Raw genomic sequence first — 14,587 nt, forward strand, 5'->3', positions numbered from 1 at the left:
TGCCTCTTCAGATACTTCTGCTTCTAGCAGAAATCCTGTAATCAGGCTGACAATAGGGGAGCCGTGTTCACACAATGCTGAATCCAGGAATACATTCCTAGGAAGAGCATAGCTACTGAAGTATATTCTGCATTTCGCCATAAAAACTCTGTAATCAATTGTAGTACAAATCAAACACAGGAAAACACTAACAAATAAGAAACAACTGAATCTTGACCATCAGGAATCAACTATGGTTTCCTTGAGAGCGCCTAAATCTTTCAAAGTTGCTTTGCCACAAAGGGCAAGCTAGAAAAGCCATACAGTACTTTGCCTTGGTTGCGTTCAGGAGATCTGCAACAGTTCCTTGCTGGCAGAGGCTTGTGTATTAGACTTTCTGTAAATTTACAGGAAGAATGAGTCAAAGTGAGTAGATGCAAACAGCTAGCCAACTAGCATCCTTATGCATGCACTCAAGAATTGCTTACTGAGATTAACAGCAGAAATCTCTTTACCAAGAGAAGGTGTAAATAAAATTGTACCTGTAGAAATCTAAGCAACATTGGTCAAATCTCTGATAAAAGAAAAGCAACACTTTCTCCTCAGCACTTACAGAGACTTGCAGGACATGATACAGCTCACAAGGAGGAGGAGGAATGGCAACAGAAATAAATAATTCAGAGGATGAGCAGAAAGTAATCACCAGTAGAAGGTGACAGAAGAGTAGATCTTAGCACAGGAAGTCTAGGGAGCAGCCAGCCTGATACTTCACCTATGAGCCATGTTTGTGGTTCCCTCACCTACAAGGAAGTTAGGACGTGAAAGTTGCATAATGCAGATGCTAAGACTGAAGTTTCAGAAGATAAGAAACAGATGCCAGGTTCCAAATCTAAGAGCAAAGCAATCTGAAAGATGCTGGTGGAGCAAGCTCATAGTGGTGAAGACAGTCTCACAGGTGAAAAACAGCATGAGGGAAAAAGGTCAGTAGAAGAAACCAGAAGGAGGTGGTTTGCAAAGCAGAGCGAGGTAAAAATAAAGTGTTTTACTAAGTTACACTTTTTCTGAAACATATCTTTTCTTCATCACGCTTTGGGTCCCATCACCCTGAATAGGGACAGGAAGCATATATACTACTACTATTATAACAGAATAATTCCTGTATGAAGGTGATTTCAGTCAAATATTCAAAATAAGCAGCAGTAAGTTAAGGGGGTTGTGACAGATTCAAAATAGAGAATGGACATCTTATTTAAAATTCAGTTTTCAGACAGTGATACTATATTCTTAGCATTTAAAATTCACGGCAATAGGAGGTTTTCTGTGATCCTGTAACTAGGCTTCCAACGTAATACCTGTGCTAAGGCTTCTATTTGCTATTTGCAATTAGTGTATTTACTAACTGTGAAGCACAGGCAGTTTAGGTTAGTAAGGTGCAATCAGCAGGAAGTTTTATATTCTAATTTTGTGTCCCCAAGGTCCATGTGTACCATATTCCAACTACTTTATATTCCAGCTCAGTCACGTCAGTGAAATTATGAACATGACAGGTCTCCACAAATAAAGTGTCAACAGATTGAGACAGGTGATAATCACAGAGAGAATTTACACTTGAATATAAATAGATCAAAATTTAAAGTAGAAAGGTTTATAAACAACCCAAAGCAAAGGCAGGAAGAAGTAACTGCACAAAAAAAGGCAAGTACCAGAACACATGCAGAACAGTTAACACCTGCAGTGAGTTAGCACCATAACCGTAGTTAATAGTACATCCAAGAAGTAATAGGTTACTTCCAACAATGGCACAGGGTATACATTTCTGCAGATTAGAACCAGAATTGTCCTCAATGTTAGACTGCCTTTAATTTTTCTCTTATAAAGGAAAATACAACTGGTTTGTTCTAAGTCTTGGAGGCCTTGGGTCATTCAGAAGCAAGGGGTACAGCAATCTCACTGAGTGAAAATGTCAGTTGCAAGGTTCTCCTCTCCACCCATTTATTAGAAAGGTGATTATTCATAATTCCAGAAAATCACTCTCCAAGGACAGCACTACTTACGCACTTTACAAAAAAATGAGCTCCAGACTTTGTTTTTTCTCTCTCCCAGAGATGGTGAGATCAGAATGACTACATAAAGCTGGAGTTAACGTTCATAGGGTAGTTATAACTTCTATTTATGGTAGCTGTGTGGTCTTGACAAGTAACTGGCAGAGATTGTTTCCAAGGTTTCTCAGACAGGTCACTTGACACAAATATTTAGTTTAGCACTAAGTGTACTCTTAAAACAAAAACAAAACAAAACAAAAAAACAGAGGTGCATGTTCAGAAGTAGCTGGATGATGTCCCAAAACAGGCTAGGGTACTCAAAAACCGAATCAGTTCATCCATCAAAAGGGGAGTTCACTTGAATTTTCTGTGTAGATTCAGAAATCAGTGGGCATACGTTCAGAGAATTTGATATCAGAAGTAATAAAGTATACTTGCGTGTGTGCATGCACCCAAGCTTGATGTGATGGTGAAGAGGTCTAGTGTCAGGAGAGTGACAGTTGGTGCAGTCCTTGAGATAGCATAGGTCTAAAGGCTGGATTTTTGGTGAAGGTTTTTTAACATTAGCCTTTTACCTATTTATAAGCATTGTCATGCAACTAATCCAGACATTGGGAGTAAACCTCATCTGTCTGCACTTGTTTATTGATTTCAGCATGCAGATGTTAAGGGTTTTTATTGTGTAACTGCTTTGTTCTACAACTGAATATCCTCCGTAGTGAAACCTACTCTCACAGGAGTGAGCAGTATAAGTCCTGTCACACTGCACACTGTTAGGTTCACCTCTCCAGCTGTACTTTTGCTAAAAGGTAAGGTTCCTTTTATTTGTATCACCTGCAAAGGCTATAAGCTGGTACATCTGGTGATAAGCCTACAGAGCAGTTAAGCAGACACAAACAGAGCCCTCTGAAAACAGCAGCAAGGTTTATGAGCAGTTTCCCCAAAACAAAGCCTATCAGTGATTTCTAATATAAATGGTACCAATTTTGCTGAATTTATCCTTTTAAAAACTTCCTCCGCTTGAGACACACACACAAAAAAGTGGAAAACAACAAGGCACTTCTTACTGTATAGAAAACACTAATTGTTAATGCTTAAATTTTACAAATTGGCAATTCACTTATAGTTTACATTCAGCTGGACTGATTCACTGAAACAAAGGTTTACAAATCTTAAGATAGGTATGAACACTATCACTTTTCTGTATCAACGTGACAAACAGGATGAAGCACTGAAACATTTCAGTTTCTCTGGAAAATCCACCGTCACACCATTCTAGGCTGTTTCCTCTCTCTCACCACCTTGACTTACCTGACATGCTCTCCCACCTTTCTTTTTTAGCATCCAGATAAGCAGCCACCCTCCGTCATCCCAAACACACCTTCACCAGCTTCTGTACTTACCTCTTGCAAGCTCAGCTGGTCTCTGTTCACATTTCCATGTGCATTTTAGTGACACCAGTATATCCAAAACTTTCCACAAAGGATAGAATGAATTACTCCTCTACTTTGGTAGAAGAGACTCCCTTCTCTGATATCAAATGCCATTACGAGGTCAAAATCAGTCTTAGCATTTCAGAATTGGTGCTCTCAGTAAGTAGCCTCTACAGCCCATACATAGCTTGGACAGGAAAACACAAGTAAGTCTCATTAAACAGCTCTCTAGCCCTCACACCTCTTCTTTTTAGATGGTTTCTTACTTGAGGCCCTGCCTGTAAAGAGCCAACCTAACAGAGCCAAGTTGGTCAGCGTGAGCAGAAACTGTTCACATTAGCCCTTAATATTGCATATAACATTTAACTTTCAAAATGCTGTACTTATATTGGACCCACAATTATGATGGGAAGCCTTGTTTTAAAGCGTGATCGAGTAGTACTGTTTAAGACAGGTAAATAGATATGGAGTACTCACTTGAAAAGAGCAGGTCCAAACACAACGGCTAGGTTTTCCAGAGTCATGAAATTCACTGCACTATATGTTGCTATCTTTAACAGAAAAGCAGACAGGAACTGCAGAAGGTTTTGATGGGCTTCGGGCAGGCAGCTGAGTAATTGTCTCAGATTCTTTATACATTCTGTTGTGTGGATTTTGTGCTCTGTTTAAAAAAAAAGTTATTCCATAGATATTCCTAATAATAACATGATTTCGTCACAGATATTATAGATCTGAAAAACAGGGACAGTTTTAAAATATTTATTCTTTACTTTGCTCTAATATATGTTCTAAATGAAGAATTTCTACACTAAATTTGGAAAACTATTTTCACATATTAAATATTTAAGTACTGTGGATTTTCCAAATACTGGGTTTTATATACTCTGGTTTTGCTATTCTTCCTGTTAGGACAAAAGTACTTGCTGCTTTTTAATGGAGTTATAGGCAGTAGTCATGTATATGAATCCTTAAAGCTGCCTTTAAAGATGTTAAAAGATTATCAGCCTTGATTCTCCCCAGAGATTTGACACATGCTGTATGATTCTCATTATGAGGAGTAAGAAATTGTACCCTTTCAGCACTGCATCATCTCCGTTTCCTGACTAATTGGTAGCTCTCAGTCTCAAAACATTTTTGCTCTATAAGTATGCAACTGTTGTTACACAAGAGATGCTTAAAAATCTAAATTGGGAATACTTCGCATTTCCTTGATTCCCATTCTTCAAAGATGAGTTACAAGGCAAAAAAAAATGGCTTCACAAACAATTCTATTTGATCAGCAGTTCAGAATTAGTATGATAAACTCTCCTGAGTTTAGAACTGAGATAGCAGTACTGCTCAATAATTGGCAGTTGATGCTCAATTTTGCCATAGATCTCCAGGACAGGACACATCTGTATAGCTTCAACATTGTGAATAGCAAATCACATCCTAAAGAGCAATTCTAGCCCTAAAAAACACAGTCCATAAAGGTCAAAACTCATGTTGCTCAACATATTAATGAAAAGGGGAGGGAAGGAGGGAGAAAAGAAAATAAAAATTAAAAAAAAAAAAGGATTTAAGCAATACTATTCAGGATAGTCAAAACAAGGTGATTGCAAAATTCTGTAGAAGGATCATTCAGCATACGCTTTTCAGATCTGATGAAAGGGACTTTGTTGTTGTTGCTTTCTTTTTTTGTAAATGTGTACATAACTCAGAATCCAGCAGATGAAGTTTGAACAAGAGCAGCCTGCAGTCTAACCCGCAAAACCCACTTATTTGTATGCAAATACCTGAATTAGTTAACACTCAAAATCACTTGGCCTAATTGTCTGAAAGCATTAGCTCAACCATCAGTAGTGGGGTTTTATTTGATTTTACACAATTAAGAACTACAGACAAGAACAGGGAACTAGTCAGCATATTGCTATAGGTACTCATTCTGGCTTTGAGATGTAAACACTTCATGCCACTCCACTCACTGCTGCCTAGAAGACAATAAGAAAACTAGTAAAAAGTACTAAATAAGAACAGGGAACAGAAAGGCTCCTGTATAAGGGAAGGTGAAATAGAGAGGGAGGCCTCAGCTTAGAAAAGAGAGGAGTGAGGCAGCAGATACATAAATGCATGAACAGCATTATGATGGTGATTAGATTAAAATTTGGTGCCTTACTACTTACTGAGATACCATTTTTATTTTTAAAAGAAAGCATACAAAGGATGATTCTCAGAGAATACAGATCAGAGGACTGGATTGCACAATGCCTTGCCACAGGATATCGTGTCCAAAAGCTTTAATGAATTAAAAAAAAAAAAAAAAAAAGAAAAAGACTACAGACACTTTCATGGAACACTGGTCCATTAAAAAGCAATTAAACATCAGTCTAGGGTCAAGGAAACTGAAACCACTGCTTACTACAAAGGTGCTATGAACACAGTATCATTCACTGTCAGAGAAAGGACAGAAGTTTGGAAGGTGTCCATTCCGTACCTTGGAAAGTTTTTAGCAGGCCAGCACAGACATTGTCTGGAAAAACAGCCACTGGCAGTTCTTTTAGAAACAGTTTCAGAAGGCTGGCTACAGAATCAACATCTCCATGATTAATGAGGTCTACCTTTTCTCCTTGATTGTACTTTTGCTTCAATTCTTTGACTTTATTCACTGAACCACTGATTCGAAATATACCAACATGCTGCAGACCTGCCCAAGAAGAAATGTGAAACAGTAAGCAACAGCTGCATTATCATACCTGCGTGAAGAGAAGTGGATCTCAAAAACCATGAGCTCCTCTACAAAAGCACAGTAATTGTAAAAATAGACCACAAAACTGCTGAGTAGTTACAGCTGAAAAGCACTGCTTAAGCAAAAAACAACAGGCGAGAACAGACAAAACATGAACTTACCAAATACTTCTAGGTACTCCACCATCTGTGTGACGAGAAAAGGGACTCCACGTTGTGTTGCATCCTGTATGAGAGCTTCTAGAGGAACACCAAATGTTCTTTCTCTGTCGATCTGTGGATCCGGTGAGACTTTATTTGTTGTGTGCCTGACTTGAACAGAGGATAATGATTTCTGGGGAATAAAAACAGATATGCAATAAGCAGCACCAGATTTTCACACACACACTTTTTTTTTTTTTTTTTTTTAGTTATTAAAGTTCAAGGATTTACATATTAGGTTCAATTATTGTCCTCATTAAGGCATCCTCATGCATATTTTACCTCCATTGCATGTTCCTAAAATCCTAATATCCTTCTTCTGTAGAGATAAGACAGGACCTACAATGGGGTAAATCCTAACAAAACCTATACATATCTACAGTCCGCTCAAGTCCAAAATCCAGATCTCAACAGATCCTCCACCTCCAGCACCAAAAAAACACAAGTTGTGACCACAGAGGCTGGGCTTTGCCCTCCATACAATCCCAGTCCTTCTGTGCAGCTGCCATCCCAGGCCTGCTTGGGCCCAGCGACAGCATGCTGCTCTGTTAAATCTCAAGACATCCAAACCACGACACATTTACTTCACATATGTGCACACTAATGTGTCTGGACCATCCACAAAGTGAAACTTTTTTTTTTTTTGAAATGCAATTATAGAAACTGCGTGTGTAAAGAGGCAGACAATGCTGTGCACAAAAACCACAAGGCAATAGGGGTCCAGGTCAAAGCAGGTGCCCTGTTTAAGACAGGGAGGGGTTGCTAAACCCCTTCCCCAAAAAGAGCCCAAGCAGCCAGGCAAAGGGCTGACTACTGCTAGGGCACAGCTTTCTCACCCCACCTGCCCAATTCACCAAGAAAATTAAAAAAAAAAAAAAAAAAGGGAAGATTAATGGTGCCAGAAGAGGCATTTAAGCAGCAGCCACAGCACAAACCGGGTAAAGGTCTCCCGCCTCTGCTCATCAGGTTTTTCTTTTTTCTTACCCTGATAGCCGATGCAAAAACGTACAGAAGAAATCATGAACAATATACACTCTGGAGCTGTTTTTTTCTGTCTCATGAGGAGGGAGAGGCCACCCAGGTCTGAGAGGACAAGGGGAATGGTGCTTGCTGAGGGGCTCTGTGAGGAGAGGGTGGGGCTGCCCCTACTGCCTCTGGAAGGTTCCAGAAAGTTCTGGTGACCACACCTGAGGGCTCAGCTGAACCCCTCAGGGGCTGGCAGCATGAGGAGGGGACAGCCTGCGGGCATTTTACCCTGTGGCTGAGGCATTTGCAAAGTTTTATTGACAGAAAGTCCTATTTATAATATAAAAGTCATGAAAGAAGACTACTTCCAGAGCAAGCAGCAGCTTATGTCTTTTTGCTTAAATTGAAAAGATTTTTAATTTGCCCTATTTTTTTCAAATGCAAATCCAAGTCTAGATTACTGCTTCCAGAACTGAATCATCTGATTTCTGATATTGTTTGCTGTAAACACTTTAACTGTAAAAATCCAAATACAGCTTGCGTTTGACAAGCATTGCCGAGCAGCGACACAGAGGCCTTCAGCCCATCTTTATAAAGTTGGATGCTGAACTAACATGTTCGCTGCGGTTTCCACACTGAAGCACATATAACTTTTGTACGTAACTCACAAACAAAGAATGATCTAATGATGAAGCCCAGCCAGAGATCCAACAAGGAAGTTTAAAATACAGAGGAACATGAAAGGACATGAGCAATAGGTTTAGATATCATGTGAGACCCTAAAAGCAGGGCCTCCTTCAAAGTTGGCTGCTGAGAAGAGCAACATGTCACAGCAGCAACCATTTTGAGCTCCACAAGACTCTTACTACTTCTTCATTCAAATCTAGGTGGCCACAAGTCACAAGCTTAAGTTGAAGCCCTGAAAGTTGTTTTATTTACTTATTATCAGTCAGGGTACATTCACAGTCACATACAAGAGGACTCATATTTAAAGAGTCAGACATTTTACACAATACAATGAAAGCAGAAGTCCAACTATGAAATATCCAGATTTAAATGCTGGTACCAGTTCTGCATTAGGAAGATTTAAACAATATACATACTTCATTTTAAAGGCGGATTCTAATTTTTTATAGCCCCACCCCAACACATTCTAAAACTAACCTTCAATGTTTTTATTACTACATTTCCTTCTGGAAAAAGGAAAGACTTTCCCACAGATTTGTAGCTGAACTGCTATAGAACAAGCTGTATTTCAGCTCATAAAATGCACACCTTCAACAATGTCACAAGCCAGAACTTGACTTGGCTGTATTCACCCTTGTTGCCATGGCAAATGCACACAAACACACACACAGACTGAAAAATTTAAACCTTATTCTGCTCTTTCAATACATAAGCAAGCTTAGAACTTGATAATGATGCTAAAGCATTAATAATTGCCTTAAAAAATGTTAAAAAATAATATGAAAATGTTTTAAAATACAAGATGTAAGATTTTTAAAATAGAGACTTTTAACACATCTGATATTCTACTGTAAGTACCTCCTCTTAACCTCTTCAGATGCAACAGTTGGGTTGAGAAAAGAAGTGCATCTTCCTCAAAGAATTAAAGACACGAGAGAGACTCAAGAAGCCAGATTTAAATTCACTTACACAAATTGAAAGGGAAGCACTTGCTCCCATATTAGACCGCAGGAGAATATCAGTATTTCAGCTGTGCTGCTCAGAAGATGCCATCACCTTTCTTCCCATTATAAATTCATGCATTCCAGCCAAAGCAAACCACAGCCATTGGACTGTTCCTCTGTAATTAACTTATCATAGTATAATTGCTAAGTATCATCACAATCAGCAGTTTCACTCCAGAGTCTGTCCCAGGTAGAACATAACTCCTAACAGAGAAGGAAGGATTTTTTTTTGTAGCCAACACTTGCCTCCAAAGTCATATTGCAAAAGTTCACTATGTGTTACCATCAAGAGATGTTTCCATAGCACCATAACACAATGGCACAGCTTCCTGAAAGCGCACAGATCACACATTTGATATGTAGTTTTGAGCAGCTTCTTTCAATGCAGGTTTGAAATTATTCATATTACCTGCTGTCCACTCTGCCTGCCACCAGTGGTAAGTACAATATTTTGAGGTGGCCCACAGCACACACATGGTATAAATATACAATTATATAACACCTGCACAAACATTTTGGTAAACATATGAGCAATGATCCAGCCAGATTTTGAAATTCAGAAGATGTAGATATTGTTAAGATGTAGATACTGTAATACTACGTTACAATTCTTTCAGATGTAAAGCCTCTCCTACTAAGTAAACCACAATGAAGCAGTTAATGTTGCAATTAAATGTAACAGATTCTTAACTCAAATTCAGTCAGTTTTCTAACGGGTACATTAAAAAATAAAATAAAAATAAAAATAAAATAAAATAAAATACAGTAGCTTAGAGAAACGCCCCTGGTAGGGTACTACAACAGGAGTTACTCTGTCAGCACACCACAGTGATGGTTTAACACAGACGGTACCTTAGAAGAGTGAATACCACTTAAAAAAATAATACAGATTTTTAGCTCACTTACCTCTCCACACGACCTCACAATGAAATCTGGAAATGCTTTATTTAAGGATTTCTTACCCTATGGTCTGAGGTTTTCTTGCCCAGCTAGAGTGAGATGAGAGTGCACACAGGTGAGGGCCTTGCTTTCGTATTAGTGCATGCCCACCACCATCTTTACCCCCAGGTGTAGCAAGATGGCCAAACGCATACTAAGCAGGGTTCACCTTTTGACAAAAATTCCTCACTGCCCTCTTTGCATGCTCCAGATCTGGGTATTCCAGCATTTTTTATTTTTATTTTTTGCTTTATCCTCCAGGCCCACAGGGTACCAGACTCTCCTGCCAGGCAGATGTTGCACAGAACTTAGCAGACATTATCTGGACTTCCCTCCAGCACCAAAAAAGAAGGCTTTGATTGTGCCAATGTGATGGAGGAGGACATGGGCACGGTGAAGGAAAGAGCTCAGAAGACAGGTGTGGGGGGAAACAGCCACATGCAGACCTACAGCCCACCATCATCTCAACTCCCTCCTGCCCCTTGTGCCACCCTGGGCTGCACACAAAGCCACAGCCTTCTCCTTGCCACCACCATCACCCACAGCCCCCTCACCTGCTCTGCACAGGGGGCTGATGTCACTTTACCCAGCAAGCCAGTCTCCCCCAGAACTACAAGAGAGAGACACCGTAATGGCTACTTGCTGATGTGCACACAGCTGAGCAGCCCAGCCTTGTCACCACAGACATGTTCCACCTGGGCCCATCACCACAGCTGCAGCTGAGGGGCCCCAACCCTGCCCTGACCCCTCCAGCACAGCCATCCTGTGAAATTACCCACTTCATAGGTAAGCTGGTTCAAAGGCATTGGGCCCACAGGCAGCACCAAGGCTGATGGTGCCGTACCCCCAGCACCCTTTGGGACAGACGAAAGCACAAGGCGCTCAGAGCCACCAGCTCTCCAGCTAACTGTGCCTGCAGGCTGGCAGCAATTTGCTCTCTACATAAAACCTGTTCAGAAAAAATATTAAAAAATCCCCAACTCTTCGCTCCCTGCCACACAGTATGTTTCTACTCCCTTCTTACTAGATTTCATAAGAATCGTCCTGCTGACACCTTGTTCCCCCCTGCTTCAGCTGAACGTGTAAACTCTAAGCAAATACCTTTTAAAGGAACAAATTCCCTGCCTGAGCAGGAAGCACAATTTTTTTTTTCTATTGGATCATCACAGCAGTAGCAGCACAAACAAGTCAGCAGTGACTACAATCGACCACTTGGTCTCTGATGCTCCTCTAACTGCAATTACTCAAGGCTTTGTTTCCAAGGCTTACCTGCTGAGTTCAAACCAAAATGCAGTGAGGCTTACATAAAATGGAATGATATTTTGGTTCTCAAGAAAGCCTGCAGCAGCTAGAGGGCACACGAGGCATGCTGCAGAGGTGGTCCTGCAACCCTCGCTGCAAACACAGCAAGGAGACCTAAGCCCTGGGCAGAATTCTCCTTCCATACAAAGTAACACAGTTCAGAGATTTCTCCATGCATTGCTGTTGTATGAAGAGCAGAAGTGACAGACATAGACATGACAAACAAAACATGTAACTGCTTATACCATGCAGCTGCAGTTCAAACCCTTGCTTCACAACCTCTGATCAAAGTGAATTTCTGCAGGACTTTGGCTGCATGACTGTGATGTATGGTACCCTAGGAAGCCACCCTGACTTCAAGGGCCATCTCTAAATTAAAACCACAACTTTTGGTCTCCTAACACCCTGCTACCCAGAGGAAGGCATGTGAGAAAAGTCAGTGCCCTGGCCTGGGTGGTGCAAGGAGGCTGAGGGAACATCAGGGGTTGCTTTGGTACTCTTCGGCGGGGGTATGGCCTCCAACTACTAACAGGGCTGGCTTTTGAGGCCTGCTGATTTCTTGATAAGATAGAGGAAAAATAAATATACAATGATAAATATAAAAGGAAAACACAAAAGTTTCATTTTCTTCCTTAGATTTTTTTTAAAGAAGCATTAGAAACAACAGGAACCCTGTGGGAGAGGGCAGAGGTAGCTGTGGTAAATCCACTGTCAGCAGCAGTAAAAACAAACAAAACGATAGCAGCAAGAAAAACAATTAACTGAAGTTTTATGCTTCATTTTAGTTTTCTTTCAAAACTGCAAGCAGCCTGTTCTGCTGATCTAGTAATCCACATCTCAGCTTCAGGAGTCTCAAAGCAGCCAGACAAAAAGGAAAGAAAACCCTTCTTGGTGGGCAAGAACCACCAAGCCAGAATGCATGCCTGCAGGGAGGCTGCAGTGGGGATGCAGCTCAGGCAGTCCTGCCATGCCGCTTTCCCTGCCATGGCACAGGTCCAGCTGGAGAGGCCGTGGTGGCTCTGGGTTAGAAGTAAACACGGGAGGGCAGTGTGGCTGGTCCCAGCTGAAGAGTAGCTTGCAAACCACAGGCTTTGAGCATTGGATGCTCAGGATCAGAGGAGAACCATGGGGTTCAAAAATAAACACATAAAGCTTGACATGAACCAAAGAAATTCAACCCAACCACAACTGTTAGCCAGCACTTCCATGACATGATCCTCATTAGCTAGTGACAATTTCAACAGCAGCTTTTCAAGGATAGTTGGGCATACAATGCCAATTAAGGATCAACACTATGTTTCTCATTGGAAGCACTGTCCACCTAAAAATGCTTGTGTTTTGGTCACACTGCTTGTCTCCTGGTATCCTAAAAATCCTAAAACAGAATTTGCTGTTATCCTAAAACAGAATTTGTGATGCCTTGATTTTAATTGTGTCGATGCCTTGTTGCATTTAGAGTGTTTAGGCCTTTTACATTGTTTTTTTCAAGTGAATAATGGCAGAAAAGAAAAACCCTTTTGAGCACGTGAGGTCAGAGAACAGCCTAAATACAAATTAATCAACTCATGAATACAGTACAAAATTTGTTCCATGCGTACTTAAACACTCGACTCTGTGCGATTGCTCTGTTGGAGGTGTTAACTTACACTGACAATACAGGCAGATTATGAACTGTGCTGCATGCAGAACACTGGACACTACAAGTTCACATAATCAACCTCTAGGTCATTTTTTGAAATCTTCAATTTCCATATATCTAAACAAATGCCTGCCTAGTGGCGAAGGCCACACAGGTAGCATCCCAGAGGATCTCATAGATAATGGTGCTGCTTTTTGCAGGTGGCAGCAGGCGAATCAGCGCATGCACCCAGGCAACAACCCCACAGCTGTAAGACCCATGTTAGACCATGTTGGAGCCAAGGGATGTGGAAACGCACTGTGAGAAGAGGGAGCACAAGAAGCTGATGGCATAAGTAGGGGATGCAGGACTCCAACATGGTCTGTCAGGCCCTTTTTACCTCACAGTTTGTTTTGGGTAGGGATCTCAGAAAAGTCACTTGCATAAGTGGGGACACTCTTGCTCTGACTTTGCAATTCATACAGCTTTTTAAAAATAGGATAATACACCATGACAGGCACACAAAATCATGGCAGCATCCAGCAGTGTGTGCTGATCTCTTACAGCTGAGAGCTTCAGCAAGTATGACTGGAAACACTAAAAGGCCCTAGTGATTTGTCTGAACAGAAGGAAAACAGAAAAATTACACTGTCTACTCCTTGGCTCAGAATCTTCAGAGCTGTCCAGTTCAGGAATGCATTTTTTTCCCTTCTCTATGTAATATCTTGGGAACAGCATGAACCCTTGCTAGAAGTGTTATGATGCAACAGTTACACCACCTGAGGCTTGACAACTCCAGTGTCCTTACCCCATAAAAGTATCCCTGAATTATCACAGAAAACATTCAGGACCAGATACACAGATGAGTTTCCATCAGATAAATCTGTCTTACAGGCTTCCAAAGCAGGTTTCATTGCCACCCTTGACACACAGCACTTGTCTATTTTATTCCAATTCATCGTGAACCACTTGAAACTGAAAAATGAGTACATTATGAAAAATCACACATTTCAAAGGTAAGTAGATAGAGCTAATGGAGAAACTACACTGGATCTCTCAAAAAAAAGAAGAAAAATGGAAATATTAATGACAACCAATACAGAAGTATGTAGGGGAGAAAAATGCATGTATTAGGTAATCATTGGCAAGAAATGAGGCATGAAAAAATGGTATTTCTATTTTAATCACTACTGTATCAATATACAATATATTTCTCCACGACTTACCTGTGGAGAAATAAACCAAAAGTGTTAGTACAGACATAAAGGATGGTTGCTGCATATCCCCCATCACAGTATTTTGACTACCAAGCATGTCTACTCACCAAGCCAAATTATCAGAAAGGAAGATTTGCTGTCCTGACAAGAACGTAGCTCTTCCCTGTTGCTACATGCATTGCTTTCAGTGTGCTTATGGGGAGACTACACAGGCCACAGTCCCTCCTGCCAGGCTAGCTCATCAGCTGCCAGCAGTGTCCCCTCTAACATCTTTATTTCTGTTCACACCTGGTCGGGTGGTCTCCTCAGGATGCGGATGCCTGGGGCAAAGGCGGGCATGTCTGCACAGTGGGGCCAAGCACAAAGGAATTGTCCCCTTCTCCATCAGCCAGGCACACACCACTCCAGCACTGTGCCTCAGCAAATATCTCCTGAGTCATGGCAAGGCTATTTATTACTGTAGACGCAGCACTAC

General features: G+C 41.0%; 1 protein-coding gene across 3 annotated transcripts in view; it reads right to left on the reverse strand.

Moving 5' to 3' along the window:
* FAM13C (family with sequence similarity 13 member C) overlaps positions 1 to 14,587 on the reverse strand; it is a 128,591-nt gene that overhangs the window by 112,496 nt on the left and 1,508 nt on the right. The window contains exons 1-4 of one of the 3 annotated variants that reach the window (XM_040563655.1): positions 7,364 to 7,531; positions 6,341 to 6,512; positions 5,928 to 6,137; positions 3,932 to 4,115 (exon numbers count right to left, since the gene is read on the reverse strand). In XM_040563655.1, the coding sequence (XP_040419589.1) occupies positions 3,932 to 4,115; positions 5,928 to 6,137; positions 6,341 to 6,365 (419 nt within the window). In that variant the 5' untranslated portion in view covers positions 6,366 to 6,512; positions 7,364 to 7,531. Of the gene's footprint in view, positions 1 to 3,931; positions 4,116 to 5,927; positions 6,138 to 6,340; positions 6,513 to 7,363; positions 7,532 to 14,587 lie in introns of those variants that run through there. The other 2 variants (XM_040563654.1, XM_040563656.1) reach the window with 2 other exon arrangements.

Source organism: Cygnus olor, chromosome 7 (assembly GCF_009769625.2).
Source record: "Cygnus olor isolate bCygOlo1 chromosome 7, bCygOlo1.pri.v2, whole genome shotgun sequence".
Classification (NCBI taxonomy): domain Eukaryota; kingdom Metazoa; phylum Chordata; class Aves; order Anseriformes; family Anatidae; genus Cygnus; species Cygnus olor.